Source organism: Vipera ursinii (assembly GCF_947247035.1).
Source record: "Vipera ursinii genome assembly, chromosome: 5".
NCBI lineage: Eukaryota > Metazoa > Chordata > Lepidosauria > Squamata > Viperidae > Vipera > Vipera ursinii.
In genome coordinates this window covers 19477610-19492956 of record NC_139518.1, presented here as the reverse complement: position 1 = coordinate 19492956, position 15347 = coordinate 19477610, and the positions used below count along the sequence as shown (strand labels likewise).

Sequence of the window (15347 nt, the reverse complement as noted above, 5' to 3'; positions counted from 1 at the left end):
AAATTTTAGGTAGAACAATTACCATGCATTTGACCCTATAAGAAGGCTAAAAGAAATAGGTAAACCTCCAACAGATTAATTTGACTGTTTGTTCATTTTAAGGGCCAAAAATATAAGCCCTACATTCTAGCATTGCCTTCTAGAGTTCTTGGAAGCCATGCAAAAATGATGTTTTAAATCACAAAATATTTACTTGTCCTATGATTAAGGACATTTTTTTTCAAGTTACGCTAAAGGGGCTTTGCATTCTTTTCAATAATTTGCATTATACAGTTAAACATCCTAACAGTGTTACTATTCAGTACATCGTCAATGTATTCTACTGCATGGAGAGTGATATATACAGTAAGCCAATTAAATCTATTGATTAGTCTATCAAGCTTATATTTACCAATTGTTGTTCCATCATCCCAATAAAGAAGTCCTTGAGCAGTTCCATTATCATCCAAAGCAACTGTAAGTCCCATTAAATTTTTTCGACTAAAAAGAAAAGAAAACGGAATAGAAGAGAAGGGAAGGGAAGAGAAGAGAAGAGAAGAGAAGAGAAGAGAAGAGAAGAGAAGAGAAGAGAAGAGAAGAGAAGAGAAGAGAAGAGAAGAGAAGAGAAGAGAAGAGAAGAGGAAGGACATTAAAGAAGAAAGTTGATTTAGTTTCATCATTGTTCTAACTTGAGCTAGAGTATGTTGGCCTCATAAGAATCTGTTGTATAGCCACACTTAGAGAAGATATATTCATTCATTCATTCATTCATTCATTCATTCATTCATTCATTCATTCGTTTGTTTGTTTGTTTGTTTAACTGCCCATCTCAACCCAACTCTAAAACTCTAAAACAATTACATATTTCATAATATTTATCTTTTAATGTGGATTTTTATATTTTTAAATGTTTTGTTTTTATACTGGTTGTTTTATATGATTGTTGTACATCACATAAGTTGCTTTTTTGTAAGATGGGCAGCTATATAAATTTGATTAATAAATGAATGAATGAATTTGCATTCTATTTTAGTTTCCAGTACTTCTCAGTACAAAATTCATGAGGAAGGTACCAATATTGTGACACATTGGCTCATACCTGGCCTTGGTGTTTAAACCAGGTAGCTGCCATGGGATAATATAGCCACCTCTGACATGAAGATTGATGTGATCAAGAGGAGTTGGCAATCTTCTCTGCTGCCGCCTTGCACCAATGTTTTCATCCTATATGCAAAGAAGACAATATTTGTCCATGTTGTTTTCCCCACCTCCCCAAAAGTCACAGACTCCTCCACATTTATTTGAGAACTTGAATAATTTTTTATTTGGTTGCTTTTACCAACATTTGATTCAAATTCCCATCAGTATTTAGCTCAGTGCCCCCCTTTTATTCATCAAAGTCTTCTTATTCTTGAACTCAACTGAAGTTTGAGGCTAAAAGAAAGTATGGAAATTTACTACTATAGAAGTAGTAAAGGAAGAAAGAGAGAGATTATTACTTACTGTGTAATAATCATACCAGCGGGTATCTGGAAAGTAAGCTTCCACTTCTGTAATGTTCTACATTTAAATAGATACATTAATGTTAAAAATATGAATGGTTCTTTTTGAAGAAAAAATATGTTCACACATATTTACTGTTTGTTTTCCTCTCTCAACTTACTTCATGTAGTGCAGGACTAATGAGCAATGCAGGTCCCCAGAGAAATTGCTCATATATACTCCATGTTGCTTTATCATCTGTAAATCTAAAAGTAGTATAATGAATGATTATGTAGAGCAGGGTTGGGCTCTGCTTTTTATCTACCAAAACTTTAATCATCTCTTCCTCCTCCTCCATTTTTAAAACTTAATCAGAAGCTTTTGCCCATCTACTTCAAGTTATCCAAAACTATCAGTAGATTCTGATTAAACATCTGATCGAGAGCAAAAAAAGCATGCTTCTTTAAAAATCAAATACCTGGGTGTATGTGAAAAATGTTATTTTACAGTATATACTTCATTTGAAAAGACTGTTCTAAATGTTGAAAAATGTAACTGCTCTTGAGATTAAATTTCCAACCTGTTGAGGGTTTTTTTAAGAAGGAAGGACATATTTTCATTTCTAAAAAGGATATATTCAGTTGTTATTTTATTGCAAACAAAAACTAAGCTTTGAAAGTTCACACACCATTAATTAATTAAAAGTCACCTCTTGATAACTCTTCATTTCAGAGAAAATTTTCACTTTTCCTATTGTCACCACAATGATGGTATGAATGAAAATAATATTCAAACGTTGGCCTTGTTTTTATATTTTTAAAATAATATAAATTATAAGAATTCACATTCACTGAATAGCATATGTTTAGATATTTAATTGTGTTTAATTATATTCTTTTTTATTATAATGTAACATAGAAACTGTATAATATTTTTCCCCCAGAAAAATGCGAGTCCAGGAAGGAACTCATCTCAGCTTCTTCTGTTGAAGGAAAAATAAATGACTTTAATCAGATAACTTTACACATTACAGTGCTTTGTGCAGTCATAGGAAGGATTTGATAATGAGTATTCTATAATTGCTGGAATAACAAACTAGTAAGTGTGTGTTTGTGTGTGTTTGTTTCCTTCCTTTTTATAAACTAAAAAATAACCAAAACAATTTCAAGATGACAGAAGGATTCAAGAATATTCAATACTTACTCATGAAGTAAAGGGCGCACAACAGTGCTGCCATGAGCATGGGCATTATACATTAATGTGTACAGATATGGAAGCAAAGTATATCTGATATTGAGCACGTTCCTGGATATATCTTCAAATTCCTTATTAAAGGCTACAGGATCTTGCTTCTAAAATTTCAAATAAATATAATTGTTAGATTTTCAGAAATTGTCACTCTGCTGCTATATCCACATTTCCTTGCTGTTTCTGACATGCACAGAAAGCGTTAGGGAAAAAAATAAAATAATATACTTGTATTTTCAAGATGGATGACAGTCCCACTTGGGTACACCAAACCAAAAATCAATACCAAGTTAAAAGTACTTTGATTTAGGTTTGGTATAACAGAATCTTGCATGTCTGATTGTACTGTATTTCCTCCACTTTCCTAGACTATTGTGAATTATGGAGATGTCTGTCTCAGCCACTTACTGGCTGTTGTGGATTTAAAATATGTTTTTAATTTCTTTAAAAACTGAGCCATTTCTTTTTGTTCTTCTCAACCCAATGAGATGCTGGAATAAATTATGTAAAGGAGCTCAAGACAATCTCTATTTGCCAATGTTCTCGATAACTTTCCAAAATGTGAATAGAAAAATAACAAATTTGGAATAGGGCAGAATCCACAAAAATAAATGTTGACATTGAGTATGTACCATATTTGGCTGAGGGCTAAAAAAAAAAGACCTGAAATCCCACCCCCATCCTTAACAGTAAAGAAGAGGGGCAGAAATAAGTAGTGGCAATTACCTCACTCTACCCTCTCCACCATCTCTCCTGGCCTTATGGCCAAGAATGTAGTTTATGCAGCCTATCCTGTGCTTCCTGGGCATGTAGACCAACACAGATATATAGACTCGTGATAAGGGGAAAGCAAAAACAAGCAGAACACAGTCTTCACTAACTGCAGAATATATACATTCTAGAAAATTTACCACTTACAGATGGCAAATTAGTGGGAAAGAATATTTAAATAGAACAAAGTCTATCTCATAAAGAAAAACTGTGCAACAGATTGAATCGTGGACTAGCAGTAGCACTTCACATTTCTGCCCATCTACATTCAGCAGCATAAAATGAGGTAAAATGAGGACCCAGATTGTTGGGGGCAGTAGCACTTCACATTTCTGCCCATCTACATTCAGCAGCATAAAATGAGGTAAAATGAGGACCCAGATTGTTGGGGGCAATTAAGCTGACTTTGTAATAATGCCGCTTAGGGGGTGTGTGAAAGCCCTAATAAGCAGGCATATACATAGAATGAAGGCTACTGCTAAGTTTGTAAGCCGCCCTGAGTCTTCGGAGAAGGGCGGGATATAAATGGAATTAAAATAAAATAAATAAAATAAATATATTTAAAATAAAATAAATATATTTAAAATTTGGCAGGCCAGAATTTCTGGTCCTTTATCAATATGCAATAAAACTAGATCATTCTTCACTAGCCTTATTAAGTATGAAAGTGTTGTTTCCTCCTTAATTTATTTTCCCACTCACTTCGTTAAACTATTTTCTACAATATATTTCCTTGCTATTCTCCACATTAGAGGACAGGCACCTTTTGGAATATAGCCACCAGCAGAGGCCAAATCAGTTAATTTCCCTGCCTATTTATGAGATTTATCTCTAACTCGCTTTCTTTCTCTTTTTTTGTCCCTTTTGTTATAAAGAACTAAGGGGTTAACGTCTGGAATATAACTTCTTATTTTTGCAGATTTATGTCAACACTGTGTTCCTAGCAGACCCTGAAGTTTATAGAACCATATAGTTTGAATGTGTCTTTGGGCATTTAAATCAACTTCTTGCTTAGTGCAGAAGTCCAAATTAAAATATCTGAGATAAATGGCAATCTAACTTCCATCTGAACATATCCAATTAAGCAGCTTCCATCATAAGAACATGACCTATTGGATCAGGCCATATATCTTCTTACTTAGCATTTTGTTTCTTAGTAAAGTAAAGTAAAGTTTCCCCCGCACATGCGTGCTAGTCGTTTCCGACTCTAGGGGCCGGTGCTCATCTCCGTTTCAAAGCCGAAGAGCCAGCGCTTGTCCAAGGACATCTCCGTGGTCATGTGGCCGGCATGACTAGACGCCAAAGGCGCACGGAACGCTGTTACCTTCCCACCGTAGTGGTCCCTATTTTTCTACTTGCATTTTTACGTGCTTTCGAACTGCTAGGTTGGCAGAAGCTGGGACGAGTAACAGGCGCTCACTCTGTTACGCGGCACTCGGGATTCGACCCGCCAAACTGCCGACCTTCCGATCGACAAGCTCAGCGTCCTAACCCACTGAGCCACCGCGTCCCTCCTTTGTTTCTTATAGTGGCCAATCAGATGGCTCTGGAATCCTCATAGCAGAAAATGGAGACAAATTCTTTTGCATTTGGTATTTGCCAAATATTAAAGTATCAATACTATAGTACAAAGCCATGAATATTAATACTATCTAAATTACAAGTATTTGCCAATAATTTTGGAAAATCTCTTGGAAGGAATAAAAGTAATAATGTAAAACTTAAGGGATTTTGATGCAGTAGCTGGATTTTAAATCAATAATGGAAAAAAAATGTTAGCAAAAAAAATGAAGATGGAAGAGCAAAAATAACTGATAGAAAGAAGTGGTATATATCACCAGAGAAATTGTCTAGAACAAGGGTCCCCAACCCCTAGTCCGTGGACCAGTACCCGGCTGCGGCATGCCAGCAACCGGGCTGCACAGACAACCAAAGCCCCATCTGTGGGATGCAGGCAGCATACAAAACCATGCACTCTCTCGTCCGTGGAAAAACCTCTTCAATTTATGTTGGAAGTGTGAACAACAATAAGGTATATTTTATCATCTTGGGTTGATGTGTTTCATTTTTTATCTGGTTACCGGTAATTTTTTTCTTTAGTAAAATTATATATAGAGCCTTGGTGGAGCAGTGGGCTAATGCCTCCTTAAGTAACACCAGCTGCTTGCAATTAGTGCAGGTTCACATCCCACCAGGCTCAAGGTTGACTCAGCCTTCCATCCTTCCGAGGTAGGTAAAATGAGGACCCAGATTGTTAGGGGCAATAAGCTGACTTTGTAATAATGCTGCTTGGGGTGTGTGTGAAAGCCCTAATAAGTAGACATATACATAGAATATGCTAAGCTTGTAAGCCTCAGTATGACTTTATTGTGTACAGTAGCAATACATTCCAAGGGCCAATTATGTATTCCGTGAGTAAATGCTTTTTTTTTTCACCAAATCTGTTTTATTGGCTGCTCCTGGGTCCTAATATTTTGAGAAAGGGATGAAAACAATATCTTTGACCAATATTGGAAGACTGTCCCAAAGGTGCAGTCAAAAGGCAACTGACCTTTTTTTTCTTGAACACATTTTGCTTCTGATTCAAGAAGCTTCTACAGTTGGATTTTCACTTCTCATTCATGCTTCTTCTTGGATGAGAAGTGAAATGTCTTCAAGGAAAAACAAAGTCAGTTGTCTTTTGAAAAAGCACTTTTGGGACATCAGACCTGGATCACTGAGAATCTCCATAGATATTGGATCACTGCTATCATGTCACCTCTCGTCTTTCTTTTCACTAGACTACACATAACCAATTTCTGCAACCATATGTTTTAGCCTCCAACCTCCTAACCATCCTTTTGCTCTTCTCTGCACTCATCCGGTCTCCTCAGAGTTATTTTCAGGTTTTAACATCCTAAATAATTTAGTATCAACCACAAACACAACCTGTCAACTGATTATCCAAGATGCAATCTCTCTGAATAATAGTCTGCTGTCATCCTTACTGTTAGGATGCTTTTTATAACATTTAATCTAAATTAACTTTAGCATGATTAAAATCCATTATTATGCATCCTCCACTATGAAACAAAGGAAAACAGTTCTTAACCTTCTTCTGTTGACATCAAATATGTGAACAGTGCTATCATAGTTCCCTTCATCCTACTTTTCTCAAGACTAACTATATCCATAATCATATCAATTAATCATGTCTTTATATCACCCCTTAAGATTCAATAGTTTAACCTACTTCCTTAATTAAATGTTTTTGAGGGGACCTTTTATGCAGAAGTGTAGTTAAATAGTGAAACCAATTACTGAGAGATATGCTCTGTACCCTGATGGTTTTAGATTGAAGCTAGACAGCCATCTATCCAAAATGAATTTAGAGTCCTGCACTGGGTACTGGATTTAATGTCTGCAATGGTTTCTTCCCAGTCTGGCGCATTTTTCCCCACACAGGAGTAAAACAAACAAGCTAAAACAGGAGTAGGCTAGAGTGAAAGTAGATGTCCATACAGCAAGTTTACAGGTGTACAGGAGGCACTTCTTTGGCCAGTGGATATGTACAGGTAGAGGGAGACTATCCAGTGGCTTGTCTGACACCATTATTCACAGTCATACATGATTCCCAGAGAAATGTTTGAGAAAATGTTTGAGGCTGACTGCCTCAACGAGCACTGTGGGATCGCCCATCATGAATCATATGCTCAGGCAAAGGTCTTCCAGTCTAAGTGACATACCAGGAGCTATCTTGAAACTGCCCACCTTGAAGTACTTGGGTGAATGTTACCAGAAAAGGCCAAGAAATGTTTTCTACTGCATCACTGAACCAAAGTAGTTTGAGGTTGTCTAAATGACTTTGCCATGGCAAATTGGGTAGTTTCTTTATTTTAGCAAAGCAAATCAGATAACCTTCACTGAATAAATCAGCTTGCTGGAGGAAATTCTAGCTGTTTTGCATAAATTCATTCTAATCCAGAGTTGCCTCTCTTGGCTTTGTATGTGCAGACAGATGTCCTTCCAACAGAGAGATGATTACTCCATTTTTTGTTGTTGTGCCACTTACAGTACTTCTTGCAAACAACAGAGTGGAAGAAAAGTCATTCCCTGATCAGGAGCTGAATAACTGCATGGATTATTTGGTTATTAACTTTCCTCAGTCATAGCATTTGCAAACACATGAGTAACACTGATTAATATCATGCACTAGTCATATGTAAGGATTTGGGAGCCAACCCTATCTCTCATATAGAACAAGAAGATGGAGAGGACACATTCTAACAACATGGAATAAAATGGAGTAGTTGTGGGTGCTGTTATCCATATTTAAAGTGAGCTGAGGCTTTGCACTAGAGTTAAACTAGATCTGATTTAGTTGCAGATCTTACTAAAACAATCACGGTTATTACTTTTTGTGCAGTGTTTTCTTCTTGTGTATTCATTTCTAATGGAACAGACAAAAACATGAATAATGGCTTGATGCAGCTATAGCATTTTAAAGCATGAACCAGAAGGAAATGTTCACCATATTAGGAAACATCAATACTAAAAACCACACTTTCTAAACTTACGATAAATCCAATGCCATTATGATTTCTAGAATATGGGTAAAAGGCACCCAACTGCATCCAACGGGCACACAATTCATATGTTGTATTGTCATTGAAGCCACAGATATCTGCTCCAGTCTGCACATATTAAAAAATATTTAATTATCAGTCTCACTTTAAAAATAAATAAATAAAGAAACAATTGAAATTATTTTGAATCAAACTTACATAGGATATTCCAAAAAGGCTAAATTCCAACATACCTGAAAAAAGTAATACACTGCTTTAGCAAATGATTTCTTTTTCAATAGTCACTATATTAACCACTTGTAGGACATTAGAGATTTTGTTTTGATTTTAATTGAGAGATACATGTATCAGTCTAAATCCAGCCTACATCAAAATTACAAGTATTGATATGTTCCACTCAATCTTCTGCAAGATGTTTTTAAAACCACACATTTGTTTCCCAATGCAGCTTTCTGTAACAAACTTTGGCTTTAGTGTAATTATCTCAATGTACACATTTTATATGTGTAAATCTCCATAGTACACATTTTAATATTGCATTTTATAATATATTCAAGAAATTCAATGAACTTTTAATTTTAAGAGCAACATGATACATTTCAGGTGTATAATGAAGAAAAAAATACTTTACACGCTAAATGGGCATAAGGATAGTGTTATGGAATATGAAGCTATTTAGTTTTACATGGAATACTTTCAATGCATAGCCATGACACTTTTCTGGATGAAAATATAAAAGTGACAAAAATGCATTTATTCAGTTTTCAATGTATTAAGAATTAAGTTTAATTCATAAGGAACTGAGAAGAACTGGTGAGCATTTTTCATGATTTTTGTTTCTTAATATTCAATAAAAGCCTATGTCATTAATTACATGTTGTTGATATATCCAGAAATGGAGCACATAAATAAATCTGATGACTACAAAAAATGTATGCAGTCCACTGCAAAAATGGGTAGATAAGCATTAAGAGCAACTTTATACTATTGATATTAAGAGTCTGTTACTTAAAGTTTTATAAATAGTAGGAATTATATTTGTTTACATAAAAACTGCTAACTACATCCAACTTAGCTTTCACTTACCAATTATGGATTTGTAAAGCTGGTCCCATTTTGAAAAATTATCACCTAACCAATGTCCTGCCCATTTGCCACTCGATGGATATGTTGAACGAGAAATGACAATGCCACGTTCCCCAGTGATACTATGCAGAGCACTAATAAAAGGAATAAAGCAACATTTAGGGTGAGTCATTAAAAACCATGATATATATTTAAGAAGCAAAAATACAGTGCAAATAGTTAAGACCATTATATCAAGGGTGCATCAAGAGTTTTCAATATAAACATGCAACAATTGTTAATTAGAATGTGAAGATTTTCTAAATTTTAACTTATAAAATTTCCACATTTTTAAATTCTAAATGCTTGCAAATCAGGTATTTTAATACAGGTAGTCCTTGAGTTATGACTACAATTGAGCCTAAAATTTATGTTGCAAAGTGAAACATTTGTTAGGTGAGTTTACCCCATTTTATGACTTTTCTTGCCACAGTTGTTAAGTAAATCATTTCATTTGTTAAGCTAATAACACAGTTGTTAAGTGAATCTGGCTTCCCCTTTGACTTTGCCTATCAGAAGGTCACAAAAGTTGATCACATGATCCTGGGACACTGCAACCATCATAAATATGAGTCAGTTGTCAAGCATCCCAATTTTGTTCATGTGACCATGGGAATACTGCAACAGTTTTAAGTATGAAAACGTTCATAAGTCACTTTTTTCAATGGTGTTGTAACTTTGAATCAACACTAAATGAAGTGGTGTAAGTCGAGGACTACCTGTAAAAAAAAAAGATGTCCTTTCATTCTGTATGCTATTTCCCTAACTTTGAGTTGAGAAATTGGTCAGAGTAAATTATCTGTAGGAGAATGGGATATAGCAAGGCAAAGCTGAATGGTGATAAAGTTGCCTTATTTTATGTAGAAGGCAAACAGTGGGAAGACAAGACAATAATAATAATAATAATAATAATAATAATAATAATAATAATAATAATAATAATAATAATAATAATAAAGTTGGAAGGGACCTTGGAGGTCATCTAGTCCAACCCCCTGCTCAGGAAGGAAACCTTATACCATTTCAGGCAAATGGCTGTCCAGTCTCTTCTTAAAAACCTCCAGTGTTGGAGCATTCACCACCTCTGGAGGCAGGTTGTTCCACTGGTTATTTTTTCTAACTGTCAGGAAGTTTCTCTTTAGTTCTAGGTTGCTTCTCTCCTTGACTAGTTTCCATCCGTTGCTTCGTGTCCTGCTTTCAGGTGCTTTGGAGAATAGCTTGACTCCCTCTTCTTTGTGGCAGCCCCTGAGATATTGGAACACTGCTATCATGTCACCCCTCACTCTTCTCTTCATTAAACTACACATACCCAATTCCAGCAACCGTTCCCTATATGTTTTAGCCTCCAGCCCCCTAATGCCAGGTGTGGCCTTACCAAGGCATTGTAAAGTGGTATTAGTACTTCATGTGATCTTGATTCTATCCCTCTGTTAATGCAGCCTAGCACTGTGTTGGCTTTTTTGGCAGCTGCAGCACACTGCTGGCTCATATTGAAGTGATTGTCTACTAAGACTCTGAGATCCCTCTCAGAGTTACTACTATTAAGCAAGGTACCACCTATACTATACCTATGCATTTGATTTTTCCTGCCTAAATGTATTGAATTTCATTTTGTTAGATAGTGCCCAGTGTTTGAGTCTGTCCAGATCCTTCTGTATCTTAAGCCTATCTTCTGGAGTATTGGCTATTCCTGCCAGCTTGGTGTTGTCTGCAAATTTGATGAGTTCCCCATCTATCCCCTCATCCAAATCATTAATGAAGATATTGAAGAGCACTGGGCCCAGAACAGAGCCCTGGGGCACCCCACTACACACTTCCTTCCATGTAGATGCAGTTCCATTGAGGACCACATGCTGAGTATGGCCTGTCAGCCAGCTACGAATCCATCTGGTGGTAATGCTGTCTAACCCACATTTTTCTATCTTATAAAGTAGTAGGTTGTGATCTACCTTATCAAATGCCTTACAAGTAAATTATACATACAGCATTCCTCTGGTCCACTAGTTTTGTCACTTGGTCAAAGAATGTAATAAGATTTGTCTGGCATGATCTGTTTTTGCAAACCCATGTTGACTTTTAGTGATGACTTTGTTTGCATCAAGGTGTTCGCTGATTTGCTTAAACCCATTCTAAGAAATTAACTTGAGAAATCTGCTCACACAGATTCATTTTATTCACATAATGAGAAAATTAATGGCAGTGTTGCAAGTTTCTGTTACTGTAGCTGTTCTATTTAAAGTAGTTGTAGACTTATATGGAATTGATTCTTAGTGTAGTCTACCCTATAGGGCTGACATATCCATATTTACTGAGGCAACCAGACCTTGCAATCTCTCTGGAGTTTTCCTCCTCTGCAAAAGATTATGCATTTCTATCTTTCTCTCAGAATGAGTAAGATAAATTCTTTCTCTCATAATCTTCTCTTGCAATGTTTTTCAACTGATTTTATTGTTGGAAATAATTCAGAGTGCTATTCCTGTTGTTGTTTTCTCTAACACATTTTTCTATCATGCTGAATCCTCTTCAGCTGCCTACGCTTCCCCATTTGAAAAAGCCAATTGGAGGAATGTTTTCATTATATCATCCCTTGGGATTTAATTAAAGCAGACTGCTAAGAGATGATTATATAGCAAAAGATATTCACACACAGCTCTCAGCCACCTTGTAACTAAATTAGTGGAATAACATAGCATTCTACTCATAATAATTCCTCTAAAATTCTATTCTGCTGGGAAAGAATTTGTTTAAAAAAACATTCTCTTTCATCAATACTCAGTAAGAAAGAATATGAAAAATATGGTTGTTTTCTTTCAGACATTTCATTACTCAAGTTAGGTAACATTATCAATGTTAGTCAGAAGTGGGGTTTCTTTCATTTTATATTCCAATGCAGGGGTCCCTAACCCCGGTCCATGGACCAGTACCGGACTGTGGTATGCCAGCTGTCATGGTTCCGATTAATGAGACAGTTTAAACAACATTCAAGCATTTTTTTTTATCTAAAAGTCTATAATCATGAAACAAAACATCGGCACTCATGGATGGATGCCAGAATCTGAAATCACCTCCCCTAAGCCCATACACAATTCCCACCCTTATTTACATGTCATAAATCACATTATCCAATTAGTTTTACGTATGTAGTTTCACTTCCTTTCTGTGCCTGCTATTTCTTATCTTATCAAAACATCCAGTTGACATTCCCCCCCCCTTCAGTGATTCAAAGTGAAGCAGTTAGAGCAAAAGGCTACCTCTTATATTGTAGGACATTAGAGATTTTGTTTTGATTTGAATTGAGAGGTACATGTATCAGTCTAAATCCAGCCTACATCAAAATTACAAGTATTGATATGCTCCACTCAATCTTCTGCAAGATGTTTTTAAAACCACACATTTGTTTCCCGATGCAGCTTTCTGTAACAAACTTTGGCATTAGTGTAATTATCTCAATGTACACATTTTATATGTGTAATTTTCTATAGTACAGATTTTAATATTCCATTTTATAATATATTCAAGACGTTCAATGAACTTTTAATTTTAAGAGCAACATGATATGGTCAAGAGGATATATTGGTAGGTTATAATGAATTCTGCAACAGACTTTGCATCCCTTTTGTTAAGTTTCATGTTTTACATTAAAAACAGCTATTTATATTATACAGAACTGGAAACTTACAGAGAATCCTAAATCCATTATGCTTTTTTGCAGAAAATAGACTAAAAGGATTGCCCCCAAATTGGTGATATGTTTCATAGAATTATTATGCATGTTTTAAATTTAATGTAATATTAATTTAGTTTCACTTCCTTTCTGTGCATGCTATTTCTTATCTTAACAAAACATCCAGTTGACATTCCCCCCCTTCAGCAATTCAAAGTGAAGCAGTTAGAGCAAAAAGCTGCCTCTTATATTGTCAGTGCAAAAACATGTCAATGTTTGCGGCATTGACACCAGCACAAACAAGAGAAGCCCCATCCGTGGGATGCAGGCAGCACCCAAAACCACAAACTCTCCGGTCTGCGGAAAAACCTCTCTCCATGGAACCGGACCCTGGTGCCCAAAAGGTTGGACCTCTGTTCTAGTGGCTTGCCCAGTCAAATGATCTTGGTTCTTTGGTAAGACTTTTTACTGTTAGCATGTTTGGCTGTTTCTTCATTGGAGTATTATTTGCTGCTTAATTGTTGGTCTGATGTTAATCTTGGTGTTAATCACTGCTCATCTGAGTGCTGATTGCTGGTGAGAAGGTGTTTTGGTTCCCTTTTGTCTTGTTGGTTGTCTCCTTTGAATGGTATATAGATGACTATTTATTTGTTTGTTTTGTTTGCTGGCCTCATGCTTTGAAGTGATTCTGGGTGGCTTACAACATTAAAAGTAATGTAATAATAAAAGATAGATATTTCTAAAAAGAACAAAAAATAGAATTACAATCCAAACTAAAGTTACAGTTAAACTATTGGGAGGGAAGAAGTGGGTGAGGTGGTTTTTTTTCTTTTCAACCAGTGGTACCACCTGTACGGGTACCACCTGTGGTACATTGGCACCTAGCAGGTGGTATGCGACCATCCTAGAAAAGTGGTAGCGGGGGAGGGGAATGAGCTGAATTGGTGGCAGCATCACACAAGTCTGAGTGACAGATGGCTGGAGCTGCAGGGCTTTCAGGGCTCAGCGAAAGCGCCAGGATCAGCGCTTCTTCGGGGCTTTCAGGGCTCAGTGGAAGTGCCAGGATCAGTGCCGGGCTCCAGCTGGAGCTCAGCGCTGATCCTGGCACTTCTGAGCCCAGAAGAAGCACCGATCAGCTGGAATGTTGCAGCATCTCCAGGGTCTTGTGATTTACATTCAGATGCTTGGCAACCGATTCATATTTATGACGGTCACAGTGTCCCAGGGTCATGTGAAGTGACCAAAACCTGCTGCAACTACCCAGCAGACGAGGGAAATAAAAACCAAACACCCCCCCACACACCACCCCCACTGCCAATCCTCAACAGAAATGCTCATAACAATGAAAACCTCAGACAGGAGGAAGAGTGACACCCAGCAGACAGGTGCCTTGCTCGGCTGTGGCTTGGGGGGAACTTTTTTCAGTTCCATTGTAACTTCAAACAGTCACTAAGTGAACTACCTGTACTTCATCATTTTTTTTTTCCTTTTTTTTTGGTCATCAAGTTTTTGACACCTTGCTAGGCAACTGGTGGTACTTGGATGTTGCCATATCCTGAAAGTGGTACAATGGGTGAAAAGGTTGAAAAGCTCTGCACTAAGGCATTGAGCTAAAATAAACCTATTTATCTTTAAGTTGTTTGATAAATTAAAAATCCTAGTTTTTAATCTGTGTATGCCATCCAGAGTCAATTCTGTGGAATGGGCAGCTATATAAGTAGGCTAAATGTACAAATACATTTGGTTTCTTTTAATTAGATAAGTTTTTATTAGATACGTGGTGATGGTTTGTGTTGTGATTCAGGGTCAGCCTGTGGGTTCGGCAGTTGGGTCGGACGACTCAGAGGAGGAGGGGAGTGTTGAAGAGCTTGCTGAGGGGGTTGGAGAGCTTGCTGATGAGAGCCCACAGCCAGGCCCCTCCCACCTGATCACGACGGAGACCCAGCTGTGTAAGCCTGACAGCGTGGATGAAGATGACCCACAGCTGGCCCTGTTCAAGGATGCCTGACGCAGGAGGCAGTCAATCAGGAGTAAACAGAGGAAGGCAATGTGGCACCTCAGAAGGAGGCAGAGAGAAGCCACGCCCTGAACTGTATAAAAGGGGAATGTGTGGGAGGGCTGGTTTGCTGAAGGCAACCGCTTGAATAGTTCCTGTTTCATAGCTCCTGTTTCATGGTTGGTGTCTTGTTTTGCTCTGTTTTATGTTTATAAATTTGGCAGGCTTAATTCCAGCCTCTTGCCGTTTGTAAAGGGGTTGTCCCTGCCTTTTCTGCAGGGCCGGTAGCAGGCTGGTACAGAACAGTTTGTTTGTTTATTTATTTAACTTTTGCTTGACGGATGCTGTCAGCATTGTCATTTTAAAAACTATCTGAATCTTTACACAAGCAGATAAACAAACTCAGGAATATGAACTGCTGTCTAATCTCAAAGGTGCTTTTTTTCAAAAGGCAACTGGACTTTCTTTGTTTTTTCCTTGAAGACATTTTGCTTCTTATCAAACAAGCTTCATTGAT

At 36.9% G+C, this 15347-nt stretch overlaps 1 protein-coding gene across 1 annotated transcript in view; it reads right to left on the bottom strand.

Annotated features, from left to right (window-relative positions):
* The window catches only part of SI (sucrase-isomaltase), a 132996-nt gene that overhangs the window by 6165 nt on the left and 111484 nt on the right, over nucleotides 1-15347 (bottom strand). Inside the window, exons 38-45 of the mRNA XM_083364319.1 lie at nucleotides 9132-9265; nucleotides 8244-8278; nucleotides 8037-8153; nucleotides 2665-2813; nucleotides 1643-1727; nucleotides 1483-1539; nucleotides 1079-1203; nucleotides 392-480 (exon numbers count right to left, since the gene is read on the bottom strand). Of these exons, the coding sequence (XP_083220445.1) occupies nucleotides 392-480; nucleotides 1079-1203; nucleotides 1483-1539; nucleotides 1643-1727; nucleotides 2665-2813; nucleotides 8037-8153; nucleotides 8244-8278; nucleotides 9132-9265 (791 nt within the window). The remainder of the gene's footprint in view (nucleotides 1-391; nucleotides 481-1078; nucleotides 1204-1482; nucleotides 1540-1642; nucleotides 1728-2664; nucleotides 2814-8036; nucleotides 8154-8243; nucleotides 8279-9131; nucleotides 9266-15347) is intronic.